Consider the following 18,026-nt stretch of genomic DNA (forward strand, 5'->3'; position numbering starts at 1 on the left):
TTCAATATCTTAAAATACCTTTCAAATTCTTTATCAGAGCCATTCCAGATGATCAGCAGATCATCTCTAAATCTGAGCCATAAGATCGTTTTTTCTCTCTATTCATAGTTTGTTGTGTGCCAAGCTTTGAGTTGCTCGAACCATCCCATGGTGAGGTTTGCGTAGTTTGGTGAAAACGAGAACCCCATTGCACAACCTTTTAGTTGACTGTAGATATGCTTGTTAAATAGGAAAACGTTGTTGTTTAAACATAGTGAGATCCACTCATTCAACATTACATTGTGTTCTTTATATTCTATGTTTCGTTTTCCTAGGTAGTATTTGCAGGCATTTATTCCAATGGAGTGTTCGATGCTGGTATATAAGGATACCACGCCCATCGTTATCAATTTATAGCCTGGTGTCCATACTACATGTTCCAGTTTTTTAAGCAAATCCGTCGTGTCTTTTAAGTAAGACGGGAGTTTTTTCACTAGAGGTGATCAAAAGTGATCAATATAATTGGAAATTGGTTCCAGGAGAGAGAGTTATTGGCAGAGATTATCGGTCTGCCTGGCGGTTTCTCTTGATTTTTATGCACTTTCGGGAGGTAATGAAAAGTTGGTAATATCGGGTATTTTTTCTCAAGATATTTATATTCCTCCTTGTCAATCAGACCCGTCTGTTGCCATTCACAGAGATTTTTATCGATCTTATTTTGAAGATCTTTCGTTGGATCTTTATTCATGGGTGCATAGCATTCTTTGTTCGATAGCTGGCGTTTTTCTTCGTTGATGTAGTCTTTTTTTATCAAGAATGACTATGTTTCCGCCTTTGTCGGCAGGCTTGATTTCAATTGTTTGATTATCCTGTAGTTTTTTTAGGGTCTCCTTTTGTTTCGCATTCAAGTTGTTTTTATTTCTGTTCGGTATTATTTTATATAATTCCTCAACTAGCGCCTCGGGAAATTGATCTATTTTGTTCCCGGGTGGTAGAATGGGATGAAACTTAGATTTCAATTTGAGACCACTCTCACTGGCTCCTTTGATAGGTCTGATGTTTGCCATTTCAGCAATGGCTTCTTCCTCTTCAGTGTACGTTGTGGCGCCCATTGTCATTAGAGTTTCTAAACTTTCTACATCCTCAGCAAGGAGTTGGTTCTCTTGCATTTCATTGATATCTTTAGGATCTCCGGTTTTAGACTTTTCAGCATATATTTTTGCTAGTTTTAATTTTCTTGTATATTTATACAAGTTAATTCTGGTTTCTGCTATGTTCAGATGTGCGGTGGGGCAAAAGTTGAGGCCTTTTTTGAGTGTTTCATTTTCAATTTGGGTTAGAGGTTTTGATGACAGATTGATTATGTTCAATTCTTGTGAATTTGTGTTTGATGTCATTATTTCCTCGGTTGTCTCAGTCTGTCTTTCGACCAAGTATCGGTCTTTGCTTCTACCCTTTCCTCTCTGGCCTCTTCTGGTTTTCCTCTTCCTCCTCTGTTCCAGCCCCTTCCTCTGCCTCGTTTTGGTTGTTTGCTTGCATTTTGATGTTCTAATGCTAGTCGCATTTCCGTTAAACATTTGGCCTTTTCTCTTGTGTCCATTGTTTGAGGGGCGTTGTTTTCTTCCTCACTAATATCCGTACTTGATAATGAATCAAAACTGGAGCTGTCCTGTGCTATTACTTCATGTTGTGGTTTCTTCTTTCCTGTTTCGTATTGTTTCCCGAATGTGAAGATCTTTCCCTCTTCAAAGTCCCCTTTGTCCCTCTGGAATTTGACCTGTGTTTCGCAGCTTTACTCTCTCTCTTCATGTTTGTCTAGATTTTTCATGATATCTGATTTCAATTTTTGTTGTTCTTCTGTTAACGTGAGTTTTCCTATCTCTACTTCCACGTTGCGTAATTCATTTCTTATTTCTTTTAATGTTTTGTAAATATGTTTAATCAGAATGATTATTAGACCTGTTGAGGAGTTTAATAAATGTTCCCACCATTCCTGTAGGAGTTCGCCGCTCGTTTCTTGATGACTGGGCATTAATGTAAGGCAGAGCCCTCTTGGGATTCTTTTTGCTTCCACATATTTTTGTAAAGTTAGCAGCTCCCACCATTTGTTGATTTCTTTTTTAGACAACCGTTCCCAATATCTTAGTTTGTCTTTGTTGCTGTTAGATGTTGTTATTTCACCCCTTTCCACCCGAGGTTTGATTATGTTTGAAAATAAATTGGGCATCTCTGCTATGCGTTTCGCTTCTCTTTCTTCCATGGCAGGTTTTTATTTATTTCAATTTTTTAGCACTGCGAAAACAGGTCAAATTCCAGAGGGACAAAACCACAACGTACTCTGAAGAGGAAGAAGCCATTGCTGAAATGGCAAACATCATACCTATCAAAGGAGCCAGTGAGAGTGGTCTCAAATTGAAATCTAAGTTTCATCCCATTCTACCACCCGGGAACAAAATAGATCAATTTCACGAGGAGGTAGTTGAGGAATTATATAAAATAACACCGAACAGAAATAAAAAAAAAAACAACTTGAATGCGAAACAAAAGGAGACCCTAAAAAACTACAGGATGATCAAATGATTGAAATCAAGCTTGCCGATAAAGGCAGAAACATAGTCATTCTTGATTAAAAAGACTACATCGACGAAGCAAAACGCCATCAATCGAACAAAGAATGCTATGCACCCATGAATAAAGATCCAACGAAAGATCTTCAAAATAAGATCAATAAACATCTCTGTGAATGGCAACAGAAGGGTCTGATTGACAAGGAGGAATATAAATATCTTGAGAAAAAATACCCGATATTACCAACTTTTTATTACCTCCCGAAAGTGCATAAAAATCAAGAGAAACCGCCAGGCAGACCGATAATCTCTGCCAATAACTCTTTCTTGAAACCAATTTCCAATTATATTGATCACTTTTTATCACCTCTAGTGAAAAAACTCCAGTCTTACTTAAAAGACACGACGGATTTGCTTAAAAAACTGGAACATGTAGTATGGACACCAGGCTATACATTGATAACGATGGGCGTGGTATCCTTATATACCAGCATAGAACACTCCATTGGAATAAATGCCTGCAAATACTACCTAGGAAAACGAAACATAGAATATAAAGAACACAATGTAATGTTGAATGAGATGATCTCACTATGTTTAAACAACAACATTTTCCTATTTAACAAGCAGATCTACAGTCAACTAAGAGGTTGTGCAATGGGGTTCTAGTTTTCACCAAAGTACGCAAACCTCACCATGGGATGGTTCGAGCAACACATAGCTTGGCACACCACAAACTATGAATGGAGAGAAAAAACGATCTTATGGCTCAGATTTATAGATGATCTGCTGATCATCTGGAATGGCTCTGATAAAGAATTTGAAAGGTATTTTAAGATATTGAATGACTCTCCAGCAAAATTGAAATTCACGTATGATATAAGCTCAGAGAGAGTGGTATTCTTGGACACGGAAATATACATTGAGAACAACTCCCTGCAAACCACACTGCACAGGAAAAGCACGGCCACCAATGCCATACGGCACGGGGAGAGTTTCCACGATGAAAGCCTGAAGTGGAACATTCCCTATGGGTTATTTTTAAGACTCAAAAGAAACTGCTATGTTGATCAAGAATTTCTCAAACACAGCAATGAAGGAAGTAACAGATTCCTTGCTCGGAGATACCCGAAGAAAGTGGTCTCAAAATGTCTAAGTAAAGTCATTGACCAAGATCGAAGAACAATTCTGCACAGACAAAAACAAAAGGAAAAGGAAAATAAAATCAGATTAATAACAACATATAGTGCAGAAAATAAAAAAATGGTCAAAATCATCAGAAAACACTGGGGAATCTTGAAGTTGGACACAACTATAACAGATCTCATTGAAGACCACCCAGCCATATCATACAAACGAGCAAAAAACATAGGTGACCAAATTGTCCACAGCCATTTCCAGGAAGCTACCAAAAAGACATGGTTACAGAGAGAAAGCTTCTGGCCATGCAAACAATGCAACATCTGCAAAATCGCTACTCCGGTGAAGGAAGTTACCATTAAAAAAGGTATGATCTGGAAGATACGACAACATCTTTCGTGCAAAAGCCCCTATGTAATATATATGATCGAATGTCCGTGCCACAGAAGATACATAGGGAGCAAAATATTTGAAGCAAAAAAACGTATCTTAGAACACGTCCGAGCCACAGTTCACAAAGACCGCTTGAATGCAGTGGCCAGACATATGGACAAATTTCACAACGGAGATTGGGAGCTCCTATGATTTTGTGTTTTGGAACCAGTCCCCATGTCGGAAAGAGGGGTAGATCGGCTGAAAATCCTCAGACAGAAAGAGTCTAAACACATCCTCACCTTCAGAACCCTGGACCCGAGAGGATTGAATCAGAATGAGGAACTCTATGTCCACTTGTAAATATGACTCATCTTCAACCAAATGAAACCTGGAAAACAAGAATAAACACTCACCAGAGCGAGAAAACCAACAGATACCAGAAAAAAAGAAAAAATTGAAATGGAAAATTGTTCAAGCCCACCAGAGAGCATCAAAAATGAATTGTCAACGAATGGACACATATATGAATTCCTCTAAACAATATGTATAATTAACTTTGGAATTTGACAGTAGATGACATGAAAAAATAACACACACCAAAGTGTAAAGATTAGTAATGTCACAAATGTCAAAGCTACTCTGCATGCGTCGCGACACATTTTAAAAGAATCACTTGACACATAGCACTCAAATAGCATATCACTTTTATGCAACAACACTTCACTGACCACAATGCACCACAAAAAAAGACAGGACGTTTACACGTGCTAAACATAAAAGAAAGTATTATGTCAGGTTACCTCATCCCGTGATCAAGCCGTTGGAGGAGGTGAAACACGTTGGGACTGGCAAGGAAAATAAAGCCTCTGCAAAGCTTTTTTGAAAAACAAATTGCGAGAGAGTGCATCCTTATTTCAGCTCGTAACTGACTGACTTGGTTTTTGCATGTAAAATCGGCTGAATCCCGCCGAATGGACTTGCACCGCGCCACATGAAGAGCGCCGACGTCAAAATGGATTAAATTGTATGCTTTGATATATATATTCATTGAAAAAACCATAGGTTTTATATCAGTTATAGTTAGCTGGACAATTTACTCATATAAAACCATTGAAATTCCCACGTTATAGTTAGTTGTACTCACTACAACTGGCGCGCCCGCAAAGCTCTGCTAATGACGTCACATATTACATCACTCATGACAAAGTCAGTGACATCACTCATGACATCACTGATGACATCTCAAATGACATCACTGATGACATCATCCAGTGAATGTGTATGGTTCTGATAAAAAAAAAAATATTTTATATATGTGTACCTAAACATCGATGGAAGAACAAACGATTAAATTAGAGTTTAAATGGATGGGGTTTTTTAATTGATTGTATAACTAATTTATTAAGTGTATGTTACTAAATATATGTATTACCATTTATTGTTTAAAGTTGTAAATATCTGTATCACTGTCTCCCTTTATCTATAGACGGATGCTTAGGTTGGTGAGTAGCTACATGATTGTCTATATCGGTTATTAGTTAGTTTTTTGAGTATTAGTATGAGTGTCTGTTAAGTTTGGTGGGAGGTATTACTTTGTGCATATATGATTGAATGAGTGCCTTATTGTTTGCATATGTTTTGAAGACAGCATGTGTGCACAACTGTATGGATGGATGAGTGTGTGTATAGGTGTGTTAGTGAGTGAATGACTGTCAGAATCATTTCTTTATAAGTAACTACATATGCTTTAAAGTAACTATAAGTAAGAATTGATGCATATAGGTAAGTATGTGTGAGAGTGAGAAATTGTAAGAGTTACTGTATAAATACTTTTTTGTTCCTATAAGAGATAGTTTTAGTAAAAAAGTATGTGTTCGTTTCTGTAGAAGTAAGAGTAGTGGTGTATGTATAGCTGTATAAGCAAGTGTATGGTTGTTTTATAATGTATTCGCTTGTGTGAGTATGTGTGTGAGTAACTCTAAGGATGAGTGTCGTTTTGTAACAAAATGTATAGATGAATGAGTATTTATGATGATTGAGTATGTGTATGAGTAACTATATAGATATGTTGGTGAATGTGCGAATGTGTATGTACATTTTGCAATTTCTGAATAGATTGTTGTAAGTGGAATTAGTTTCTCCATTGTTTTGTAATTATTTGATTCTATTTTTCAATGTCTGTATCAAAACTTACATTACACTGAGAGAGAGTCTGCCATTTTTTCACAAGGATGATGCCATCAGTGATGTCATTTGAGTTGTCATCAGTGATGTCATGAGTGATGTCACTGACTATGTCATGAGTGATGTAATATGTGACGTCATTAGCAGTGCTTTGCGGGCGCGCCAGTTATAGTGAGTACAACTAACTATAATGTGGGAATTTCAATGGTTTTGTATGAGTAAATTGTCCAGCTAACTATAACTGATATAAAACCTATGGTTTTTTCAATGAATTTGCTAGGTTTTTTAAATGCTAATTCCTAACTATAACGTGTGTAAAACCTATGGTTTTTTCAGTGAATTTGCAAGGTTTTTTAAATGCTAATTCCTAAATAAAATATATGTAAAATTCTTTTTTTTTATTATTATGAATTTAAATACAACATCAAAACACTGAATGTTTTTCTCATTTCTTTATTGCCCTTCCTTCAGCTTTTCAGTCCCCTTAACTCACTCCCCTACCCTTAGTCCCCTTCTTTCATTTACTCTTCAACTCCTCTTTTGTCACTCACCATACTCCCCTTTTCTCACTCTTTCCCTTAGTCCCTTCCTTCCCTCAGTCATTTCAACGTGGCTGTAATCTATGTTTTTTTCAGTGAATTTCAAAGGTTTTGTAAATGAAAATGTTTTAATGTAATAATTGTTATCTTTTTTATACTGATTTACTATATTATTTTACATTTTTTATTTTTAGAGATATTATTTTTTAAATTACATTACATATTTTTAATATAAATTGATAAAAAATGTTTGTACACCTCTCTGCAATGCAGCCCCCTGAGGCATTTGCAGAGGGGGAACTAATTCCCCTTGCATACTGGGGGTCCCTAGGGGCCAACTAGCCCACCAGGAACCTCCAGTATTCCCCAGGGGGCTGCATTGCAGAGAGGTGTAATGAGTCCACACTCTTTTTTACACCTCTCTGCAGTGCAGCCCACGGGCACGTTTGCAGAGGGGGAACTAATTCCTTTTGCATACTGGGGGTCCATGGGAGGCAACTAGCCCACCAGGAGCCTCCAGTATGCGGCAGGGGGCTGCGTTGCTTTGCCCCGGAGGGTGGCGGTCCCCGGGGCAGTGTGGGGGGGATTGGGCAACCCCACACTTCTTTATCACTATGCCCCCACAATTTGGTCCCCCTGGGGGGTAATTTTTAAATAAACATACCGGGTTTTTTTAAAAAACCTTTTTGGCTTTGGGGGTCCTTGTGGGACCCCATGAGCACGCCTAGGGGGTCAGGGTGCTTCTACCCTGCCCTCTTTTTGTGTTCTACATGTTTTTTCTGCTTTCTTGTGCCTCGGTCTACCGAGCACAAGATGGCTGCCAACACTTCCTGGTTTGAAGTGTTGAAAGCCAATGAGCATGCAGCTTGTGCTCGAGAAGTTTTAGAACTCAAAAAGGGGGCAGGGTAGAAGCACCGTGACCCCCTAGGCCTGCTCAGGGGTTCCCACAAGGACCCCCAAGGCCTAGGGGGTCAGGGTGCTTCTACCCTGCACCCTTTTTAAGTTCTACACTTTTTTTTCTGCTTTTTTGTGCCTCAGTCTACTGAGGCACAAGATGGCTGCCATCCATTTCTGTTTTGGAGTGTTGACAGACAGTGGCAGCCAATCAGCATGAAGCTCGTGCACGGCAAGGTACGCGCACGGTGCGCGCTTATAGATATATAATTGATTTCAACATTAATTTTCTCAGGCACTACTGGAGGGATTTACATTATTTAACCAGAAGTGTGATCTGCGTACCAGACTCTACCATTTTGCCAAGTTTGGTGTAATTCCGTTCAGCGGTTCAAGCTATAGCCGTGTCTAAAGGTCCTATGGAAATTAACATGGGGAAAACACGTTTTGGGACCCCCCTTTTTTCTCGGCCCCCGCTTGATGAATCTACCCGAGACTTTCAGGGAAGGAGCGGAGCAGAGCTGGCCACAATTTTAGAAAATTACAGAGAAATTCCTCAACCGGCGCCAGAGTTATTCCCAATAGAATGTTGCGTATTTCCTATGGAAACTAGGTCCTAACTATAACTACCTACTGGCGACCGCCAGTAGGTAATATATATATCTACCTTGGGAAAGGTGTACCTTTATTTTGAACGCGCGTTATTGCTAGTGTGATACTAGGCGTGCAGCGCTTATACCATTTTAAAAAAATACAGTTTTTCTTATCTTGGTTAAATTTAATTTTTCTTAGCCCCTGTTTTTAAAATAATACTGCCGCGCCCACATACTTGCATCATAATTGTGCCCTCACCGCGTGTAGAGCGGAGTAAATCGTTTCTTTCACTGCCTACTCGTGGCGCTTGGCCGCCATCTTGGGGGTGTTGATCCTTCAGCGTGCCACTTGCCTGAGCCCTCTAGTGCTCAGATAGGAGACCAGGTGAGCCTCTACTTAAGGCAAGCACTTTGAGCAGCTTGACCTTGGGAAAGGTGTACCTTTATTTTGAACGCGCGTTATTGCTAGTGTGATACTAGGCGTGCAGCGCTTATACCATTTTTTAAAAATACAGTTTTTCTTATCTTGGTTAAATTTAATTTTTTCTGAGCCCCTGTTTTTAAAATAATACTGCCGCGCCCACATACTTGCATCATAATTGTGCCCTCACCGCGTGTAGAGCGGAGTAAATCGTTTCTTTCACTGCCTACTCGTGGCGCTTGGCCGCCATCTTGGGGGTGTTGATTCTTCAGCGTGCCACTTGCCTGAGCGCTCTAGTGCTCAGATAGGAGACCAGGTGAGCCTCTACTTAATGCTCACACCTCCCGCGCAGCGGTGACGCGCAGCGGTAGCGCCTGACTCGCGCCTGAGTCAAGCCAGAGTCTGCCCGTCTGCGCCCGTCAGCGCTAAGGAGGCGTGAGAGGCGGGAGACTCTGAGCAATTTAATGCTGTCCACCTGCAATTTCTCAGATTCAGGTATGTCACGTGACTTTCTGTTATCTTTCCAAGGGCCTCAAGTACCTTGTAATTGTGCCATACCTCCACAAAGTTAGCATGGCCCTGTTTGTTGTGCCCATTGTCACACGACATTAAGTCCTGACCCTTTAATGGAGACACCTTCAGACGCTATTTTAGTGCGGGGTGGTTTAATTAATGCACGGTCGTTAGCCAAAAATGCTCAGAACATTTATGACCTCATCACCAAATCACATCTGGACTGGCTTTTGGTCACAGAAACGTGGCTAAAACCGTGGTCTAATCCTGCCCTAGCTATAGCCCTGCCTCATAACTTCCTTATCCAGCGTTTGGATAGACATGGACAACGGGGAGGAGGCCTTGCAATTATCTATCGAAATACCTTTAAATGTTCCACCCAAGAACTGATGGAAATAAAAGAAGCAGAAGCACTAGTATTCTCCTTGGAAATCCATGATTCTTTTGTTTTTTCTGGGGTCCTTATCTATCGCCCCCCGGGTCCTCCTTCAAAATTTTTGGATACTGTAGGCGACGTGCTGAGTGACTTAACACTCAGGTTTTCCAACTTTTCTGTACTGGGTGACCTTAACTTACATCTTGAGTCCCCAAACGATCCTGGCGTTAGCTGTTTTATGGATACAATTGAAGTGCTGGGCCTTACTCTTGTGAACCGGGAACCCACCCACCAGGCAGGACATTTACTAGATTGTATCTGTTCTAATTACCCTAGCTTGATAGCCAAATCCCCTTGTCCTCAGGTATGGACAGATCATTTTTTAATCCTTTTTAATATAGTCGGGATTCTGAAACCCACCATAAACCCTTCAAAGTGTCATGATAAACTTCTTTTTAAAACCACCCCGGACTGGAAGTCACTAGCTAGCAGACCTGACATTATTGAGAAACACAATAATAGTAGGCCAGTCCTGGTCGATCTTACCTCGACAGATACTCAGACCTTTTGTGACTGGATTGCTGGAGCGGGTACTTTGCTAAAATCATCTAGAAGTGATAACCTTAAACCCAGGAAGACAAAAAAGAATGCCCTTTGGTTCTCATCAACCCTAAAGCTTGAACTAGGCGAAGTTAAAACACTAGAACGGAGGTGGCGTCGAAATTACGACACCGCTACACGTAACATCTATATAGCAGCGAGACGAAAGTACCATGCAGGAATAAAATCAGCAAAAAAAATATACTATCTACAAGCCATATCTACGGCAGGCCAGGAACAAAAAGCAATCTTTAAGATTGTTAAGGATTTCATGAATCCTTCAGCTCTATCGCAAGAGATTCCCCCATCGCAAGATCTCTGTAATGCGATATCTGATTATTTTGACAATAAAATCCTGGCTATCACGAAGACTTTTCCATCAGGAGCCACTGCAACGATGGGTGTTGAAGAGATAGTAGAGACAATATCTGCCCCCTGCTTTGAGGACTTTGCCCCAGTATCCTTGGAGGAAACTGCTAAAGCGATCTTAGCCAGCAAATCGGGATCCCCTTTCGATCCCTGTCCCCCCCGGTGTTGCATCTTTTAATAGAGATGGTTAATCCAATGATCAATAAGATCATTAATTCCTCTCTAACCACGGCAAGTATCCCTAACGATTGGAAACTTGCAGCTGTTAAGCCTCTCCAAAAAAAGGCCCTTGCCGACCCTACTACCCTCTCCAACCTGCGCCCGATTTCCTTGTTACCCATTCTATCCAAGCTGACTGAAAAGTTTGTCAATAGTCAACTGACTAACTTTTTGGAGAAGAATAACGTTCTCCATCCTAATCAGTCAGGATTTCGGTCAGAACATTCTACCGAATCAGCCTTACTCTACACTGCAGAAACATTAAGGGCAGCAATGGATCAAGGAAAGAAGGCTGTCCTTATCCTACTTGACCTGTCGGCAGCCTTCGATACGGTCTCACATAACATCTTAGTTGACCGGTTGGCTGCCGCAGGGGTAGGAGGACAGGTCTTGGCCTGGTGTAGGAACTTCCTTACCAATAGACGCCAAATAACAGTGCTTGGCCCATATCAGTCTGAGGCTAAAGACGTCAGCTCAGGGGTTCCTCAGGGCTCTAGCTTGAGCCCTGTTCTTTTTAACCTATACATGGTACCACTGATGAAACTGATCGCGTCATTCAAGATCAGTTCTATTTCATACGCTGACGACACCCAACTGATATTGGTGTTGGATAGGGAGCGGCCAGGTGCCGAGGAAGATCTTAAGGACTGTCTTGCAGCAACTTTTAATTGGATGACGAACAACCATTTAAAGTGCAACACCGGAAAAACCGAAATCCTACCCATAGGGAACCACAATCTTTTTTCCCCAACAGCGTGTTGGCCAGTGGATGCCGAAGTGCCCCCCAATACAATTGCATCCGCCCGCAATTTGGGCATTAAATTCGACAACCATTTATCTTTCAAACCCCAGGCTGTAGCAGTAGCAGGCATGTGCTTTCAGATCATAAAAGCACTAAGGAAGTTCTTTGATCTTCTCCCGCTATCGGCGAGGAAAACAGTCGCAGTGGCCTTAATAAGTTCTAGGCTGGACTATTGTAATGCACTATACGTTGGAGCTAACAAAATCGTTCTCCATAAATTACAGATGGTCCAAAATGCGGCAGCCCGCCTTGTATTGCGCCTGCCCCGTAAGTCATCAGCCTCAGCAGCTTTAAACACCCTTCACTGGCTGCCAATAGGTAAAAGAATCTTGTTTAAACTTCTTTTAATCACCTTTAGGGCATTTCACCAACGAGGCCCAACCTATTTATGTAACGGGTTTAAAAGATACCATCCAACGCGCTGTCTGAGATCTGCGAGCCAGAACTTACTTACTCCTCCTCACTTCAAGTTGGCCACAAAAGGTGGCAAATCCCTTTTCGTATTGGGAACTAAAGCCTGGAATAAACTTCCCCTTTTCTTGCGGTCTTTTTCTCAAGAAGCCCCCTTCCGGAAGGCTTTAAAAACGTGGATTTTTTCTTTGCCTGACGCTATTTGTAGGACCCTAGTGTAATGTTTGTGTAGAACTCAGGACACCCCTTTTCCTTCCAACTCCTCCATCTGAGTTGTGTGAGCGCCAAGATACTCCTTGGAGTGAAAGTTGCGCGTTAGAAATGTCCCTTACATTACATTACATATATCTATATATATATATATATTTTCATTGAAAGAAACCATAGGTTTCATGGGCGTTATTGTTTTTTTTTAACATAGAAAAAAACATTTCCCCCCCGAACTTGGCATCGATCATCAAGCATGTGTATACAATATGATCACCTCATTATGGCACTATATGGTACAGTGAGTACAGTTCAGGCTGCATTCATGATTGACATAATAACCACATCAATGGCGTGAAATCCTGTTGAGGAACAGGCAATGCACCTACATTAGCGCGGGTCCAACCACCCCCCCTCCTCTCAGATCCCGAGTCCCCTGAAGAAAAAAGTTCAACGCTCGTGCCATCTGAATCGCTGTGAGACAACTCCGAGGCACACATGACTCGCCATGCAAGGAGATCTTCCTGCAACTTCACATCCCTGCGGGTCCTCTGCATATGCGTCTCCTCTGCCAGTGACCACTCTCTTACATCCTTACGCCACGCTGACAACTCAGGAGCTCTCCGCCCCATCCAGGTGATCGCCACCCTACGTCTCGCCAGCACCAACATTAACTGCAAGAGTTTATAGGAAAGGTTTCTCTTCCTAGGTTTAGGGCATGGGCGTTATAGTTAGTTGGGCATTTCACTCGTACAAAACCATAGAAATTCCCCTGTTATAGTTAGTTCAGCTAATTATAACTCGCGCGCCCGCAATGCACTGCTGATGACGTCACATATTACATCACTCATGACATGGTCAGTGACATCACTCATGACATCACTGATGACATCTCAGGATTGAAGGGGAAGTATTTCCCCAAGTGGGGATGACCATGTTTGGAGTAGGTGCTTTCCTTTATCCGACTCTTGGAGTGAAATATCCATGACTGCCAACTTCAGAACTCCCGGGTTTCAAAAAGTAACACACGCGCTATCGAGCTATCTCTCATTTTGTACCAAAAATCAATCTGAAACTCACTTCACCCTGAGCTTTCCTTGACTAACTCACACTCATTCTATCATTATTATTTTGTCTGCTTTTCCGTTTTTGAATGCGTCACCATAGCTTAAGAATACTGATACATGAAGTTATTTGTGAATACATAACACCATCAATACCTGCTTGGTGAGCTGCTCCTCACAAAGTTTGTAAAGAACATAAAACTTTTGTGCCAGCATCACATTATCAATAAAGCCACAGCTTGCCAGCTTAACCCTCATTATTATCTGAAAAAGAAGAAAACGCATTTCAGTACAGTAAGTTGAGATCATTTTACTATTGCACAAATCATCCATTCAGGTTACAAACATGAAAAATAAGAGAATAAGAAAGGAGAATTTTAATTTGTAAACCGAAAAAAGTTTCAAGGATAACTGAGAAATTAAATAAGAAGGGAACAACAGCATATGGCACCAACTTTTCAAAATAGTATTTGTATTTGAAAAGCGCACAACCCAGGGAACTGGCTTTTTATGTAGTAGTGCCAATGTAAGGACATACCATGCAAAAAGTCCAGCAAACCCTTATTGGTTTACAGGGCTTACTTTAATAATCGCAAGTGCTCTATTTGTGGTAGTGTGGTCAAGCAGCTTAGGCTTAAAATGGAGAAGTGTTAAACATTTGTTGTAAACACACAGTCAATAAATGATTCACACGCTCAAGAAGAAATTCTAGACCGATTTATAAAGATAAACTAGATTCATGAATTTAGACACCTTGGATCATATTTACTAAGAATCAACGGCTTAACGCCGCACTCCACCACTTCTGAAACGAAGGGCTGCACTATATTTACATTTTGGTGCAGACCTGCGTTTCCCCCTGCGCTGTCGCTAAATTTAGCAGCCTAGCGCCAGTGCAGAGACCTTTGCACCATGGTGCAAGAGTGTCTGCGTTGAGGGAACATTGTTCATGTGCAGGAAGGTCTCCCTTCCTGCACAACAGCAATCTCTACATTGCGTTTTGTAACTTCTATGTGTCTTGCTTAATGCAGCACACAAAGAAATTACAAAACATCATTTTTTTTAAATGATTGTTTATGTGTAGGAAGGGATACCTTTCTGCACATAAACAATCAATGGCATGTTGCTGTTTCCATGTGTGCTGCACAGCACCATGGAAACAACCAAAACGAGATAGAAATAAACATTTATCCTCATTTCGCCAGGTTAAGACCAGGTTTTTCCTGGTCTTAATTTTGGCACTGCCTATATTTATAAATCCGTTGTAAATAGGGGGCAGCGTCAAAATCAATGGGTTTTGCGGTGGAACGTACACCGCAACACCCATTGCCCACCCCTTTCATGCTAAGTGTAGCGTGAAAGGGTGCCTTATTTTCAAGGCAGTTGTAAGCTGCCTTGTAAATAAGGCGAAGCCCCTATCGCCACTACAACATCCTGAAAAGTGACGTTGTGGTGGCAAAAGAGGCTTGTAAATATGCCCCCGTTCTTTAGAATAACGTATTTTCCGAGTTATCAATTTTAAAAAGAAAACAGTATATTGCTAATAAAACAGTTTTTGAGGTAGGAGCCTCGAACACAGTCATATTGGAAGAAAAACATGCACAGCAAGCAGATACTTGCCGTCGGAGTTCGTGGTGCACTTTTGTACATATGGTGCTAAGGGGCCAAGGTCCAGAGAACTACCAGCAGTTTTGGTTCCCCTTTCCTGGGGTGTCTAGGTGCAGAGGTGCCTGTCGGGTTGGTAGCCTCGAGTGCTATACCATAGAAGTCAATGGGAACCTGAAACAAAGGCTACAAGGAGGGACTTGGGAGAAGTCTGGGTGAACTTAAAGGGGGGCTCCGGGAGTGAGGACCCCTAGGCCAAGATGATGCAGGCAGGAGTCAACTCCCTGGGCTGTGGAGTTTGTGTGCAGTGGGTCTTGCCTGGCTTGCCACTGAAGTTCGAGGCTTTCAAGGTTTGTCAATAGGTTCCGCAGAGGGCAAACAAATAAAACAGCAACGCCATGCCAGTCATGGATCTCATCTGTCCTGAAGTCCCTCGACATGCAATAAGGCTTCAAAGGCAGTAGTGTCCGGGCTGGATTAAGAACAAGCCTTGGCTGGTGCAAGTGCCAACTGGCTGTAACCAACCCTATCATGTTAGGAATCAAACATGTTGGAATCATACCCCCGCACCAGAAACGGCATCGGGGGTATGATTCCATGCAAACATGTTGGAATCATTCCCCACACCGTAAACTGTGTGGGGGTATGATTCCATGCACTGTAAAGCTCTTCCAGAAGGCCTTCAGTGCTCCCGGTACCAGTCATCTAGACCCAAACAGCACAACATTTCAGACATCACTTCTTCTTCAACCTTCTGGGCACTCTGGACTTCGCTGGACTTCACTCTGGGCATCAATGCTGAAACTGGGAAGACTCTTGCTGCTCCTGATGTTGTCGCCCTGCTCGTTTGCTGCAACATACATGCCTGTGCACCATACAGGAACCTTCCAAAGCCTGTGGACATCCAAGACACCTGGAGGATTCTCCCTTAGAGTGAAGGAGTCACTTCCCTGCATCTGCAGGCACCGCAACTAAGCTGGCTGGTCTGCTGATCCTGGGCTCCCACAGACTCCAAAAGGCTCAGCAAAACAGGTCATAGTTCTTCACGTCCCTCCAGGCCTGCCCTGTCCTCTCACCAAGTTTGAGGCAAGTATCCCTTGTCGGAGCCGCAGGAAGGGAACGACTGTGCAACTCGTCAACTTGCAGTTGCAAAGGCTTGTTGACTTCCTTCCACCAAGATCTTTGGGCTACGAGTAGCCCCAACCTCAAGCATCTCCAGTGACCAAGATCTTCATCCTCACCACATCACTTGCACGGTGGGCATGCATCTTTGGTGAGCTGCTCAAGGTCCTCTTGCAACTCCAGTGCTTTTGGCCTGTGGGTCCTCTCGACTGTCATCTTTCAATTCTTTGGGCTCCCTGGATTGCTAGGAGCCTGTCCTGACTTCCCTGCTTGTGGTGAGTCACCTGGACCTTGCTTGTCATGACACTGTACTTTTTTTGCTTTCCATGTTAGTTTGCAGTTGCCAAGGCTTGTTGGTGCTCCCGTCCAAAACACCTACCCCACAAATCTGGACATAGGTCGTGGACAGCTCATTAACGGCTGGTCTTCCACAGCATTGCCTGGTCCTCACAGATCAATCAATCAATCAATCAGTGACACTTATAAAGCGCGCTACATACCCGTAGGGTCTCAAGGCGCTGGGGGGGGGGGGGGTGCCGCTACTGCTCGCTCCAAGGTCACGTCATCTCTCCTGCAGCACTCAAGATTGGTGAGTATTCGTCACCTGTGCCTCCTGGTCACTCCTGAGAGGCATAGACTCTGTCCCCTCTGCTTGCAGGTTCTTCTCAACTTGAATCCATCTTTTGGTTCCACCAGACACTTTCACCTCCCCCAGCAGTGGTATCTTCCAGAGTTTCTCCATTGAGTTTCATTGCGGATTCCGACGCCACTTCAGACCTATGCACTCAGCTTCCCCGGTGTAGTTATCCTGGTTCCTACGTTATCCACGGGAGGGGTTGCTCTCTGACCTTCTGTCTTCCACAGGGTTTCTTCAGGGTCCACTGGGAAGGGTCCTTATGTTTTCAAATTGTATCCACGACTTACCCTTTGACTTGCATTGATCCCGTTGTCGTGTTCCCACTCTGCACACGCCTCTGTGGGGCTCCTGGTTACATACCTTGGCTGGTTCCATGGGTCCCCGGCACTTCTACGTCTTCTGGGTATAGTCTTTACTCGAGTCGTGATTCGTTTACCACTATTTTAGCATATAGTTTGGTCTCCCCCTGGTGACCACTATTATTACGTGCTACTTACCTGTTTCTGATGCAAAGTATTGTGTGCATTGTGTATATCTCCGTCGAGGAGATATCTGTACGTGTTAGTGAGTGTCTTGAAATAAATACATTTTTTCATAAATACAATGTGTGGTTCTTTTTCACTTATTCTATACCTATAAGATTATAACAATTAAAGAGCAAAAGGCAGTGGCAACGAAACATCGGTCAGCATCTCCACACTGTCTTCCAGAAAGTAATATAAATATAGGTATATAGGTGTGTTCAATGCAAAACACTGTGCCACTCATCCAGTGTTAAATTGTTTGGAAAAATAATTTCCATACAGCTAACCACAAAACATTGATTACAGAGCACAACCACTATTTGGTAAACCCACAGACCTTGTTGTCAGCTAGTTTTAATAAGCACAGCACCGTGTGGTATATACAAAAGGAAAATCAACAATCCAAAGTACAAAGATGCACACAATTAGTCATCTTGATTATGTTGACGCAGAATGTAAGGCATAGATGCAGACAGCCGACACGTGTTTCATCGTGTAGACGATTTCTTCAAGGCTTGATAATAAATTAGTAGTGATGGTAGTTATACTTCTTTTATCCCTTTGGTTATTCAGGATAAACGGTAACACGAGTGATAGTTCGGACTCCTATTACATTTTACAAGTTCTCCGGTTGTAGCGGGATGCGTTTTTCCACATTCGGTCCTGCACAGCGGCAACCAGGGATGCTGTACCAGTATTTGTACATATGCTACTTCGAGGCTCAAGTTATCATATACGAGCATTTTTGACATTCTACTATTCAATAGACTATTTGTTTTTGAAAATTGGGTACATTGCACCCTAACACTACTTTAGACGCGTCATCTACATAGTAACCGTTATCGCTCAAAAGGTGTTCTGAAGTTTTTGACTTGAAAAATGAAA

General features: G+C 42.1%; 1 protein-coding gene across 7 annotated transcripts in view; it reads right to left on the reverse strand.

The window, feature by feature from the left end:
• Window positions 1-18,026, reverse strand: part of DNAH8 (dynein axonemal heavy chain 8) — a 10,041,960-nt gene that overhangs the window by 4,349,073 nt on the left and 5,674,861 nt on the right. For all 7 annotated transcript variants that reach the window (XM_078647354.1, XM_078647353.1, XM_078647356.1 and 4 more), the window contains one exon: window positions 13,410-13,517. In XM_078647354.1, the coding sequence (XP_078503480.1) occupies window positions 13,410-13,517 (108 nt within the window). The remainder of the gene's footprint in view (window positions 1-13,409; window positions 13,518-18,026) is intronic.

Source organism: Lissotriton helveticus, chromosome 6 (assembly GCF_964261635.1).
Source record: "Lissotriton helveticus chromosome 6, aLisHel1.1, whole genome shotgun sequence".
NCBI classification, from domain to species: domain Eukaryota; kingdom Metazoa; phylum Chordata; class Amphibia; order Caudata; family Salamandridae; genus Lissotriton; species Lissotriton helveticus.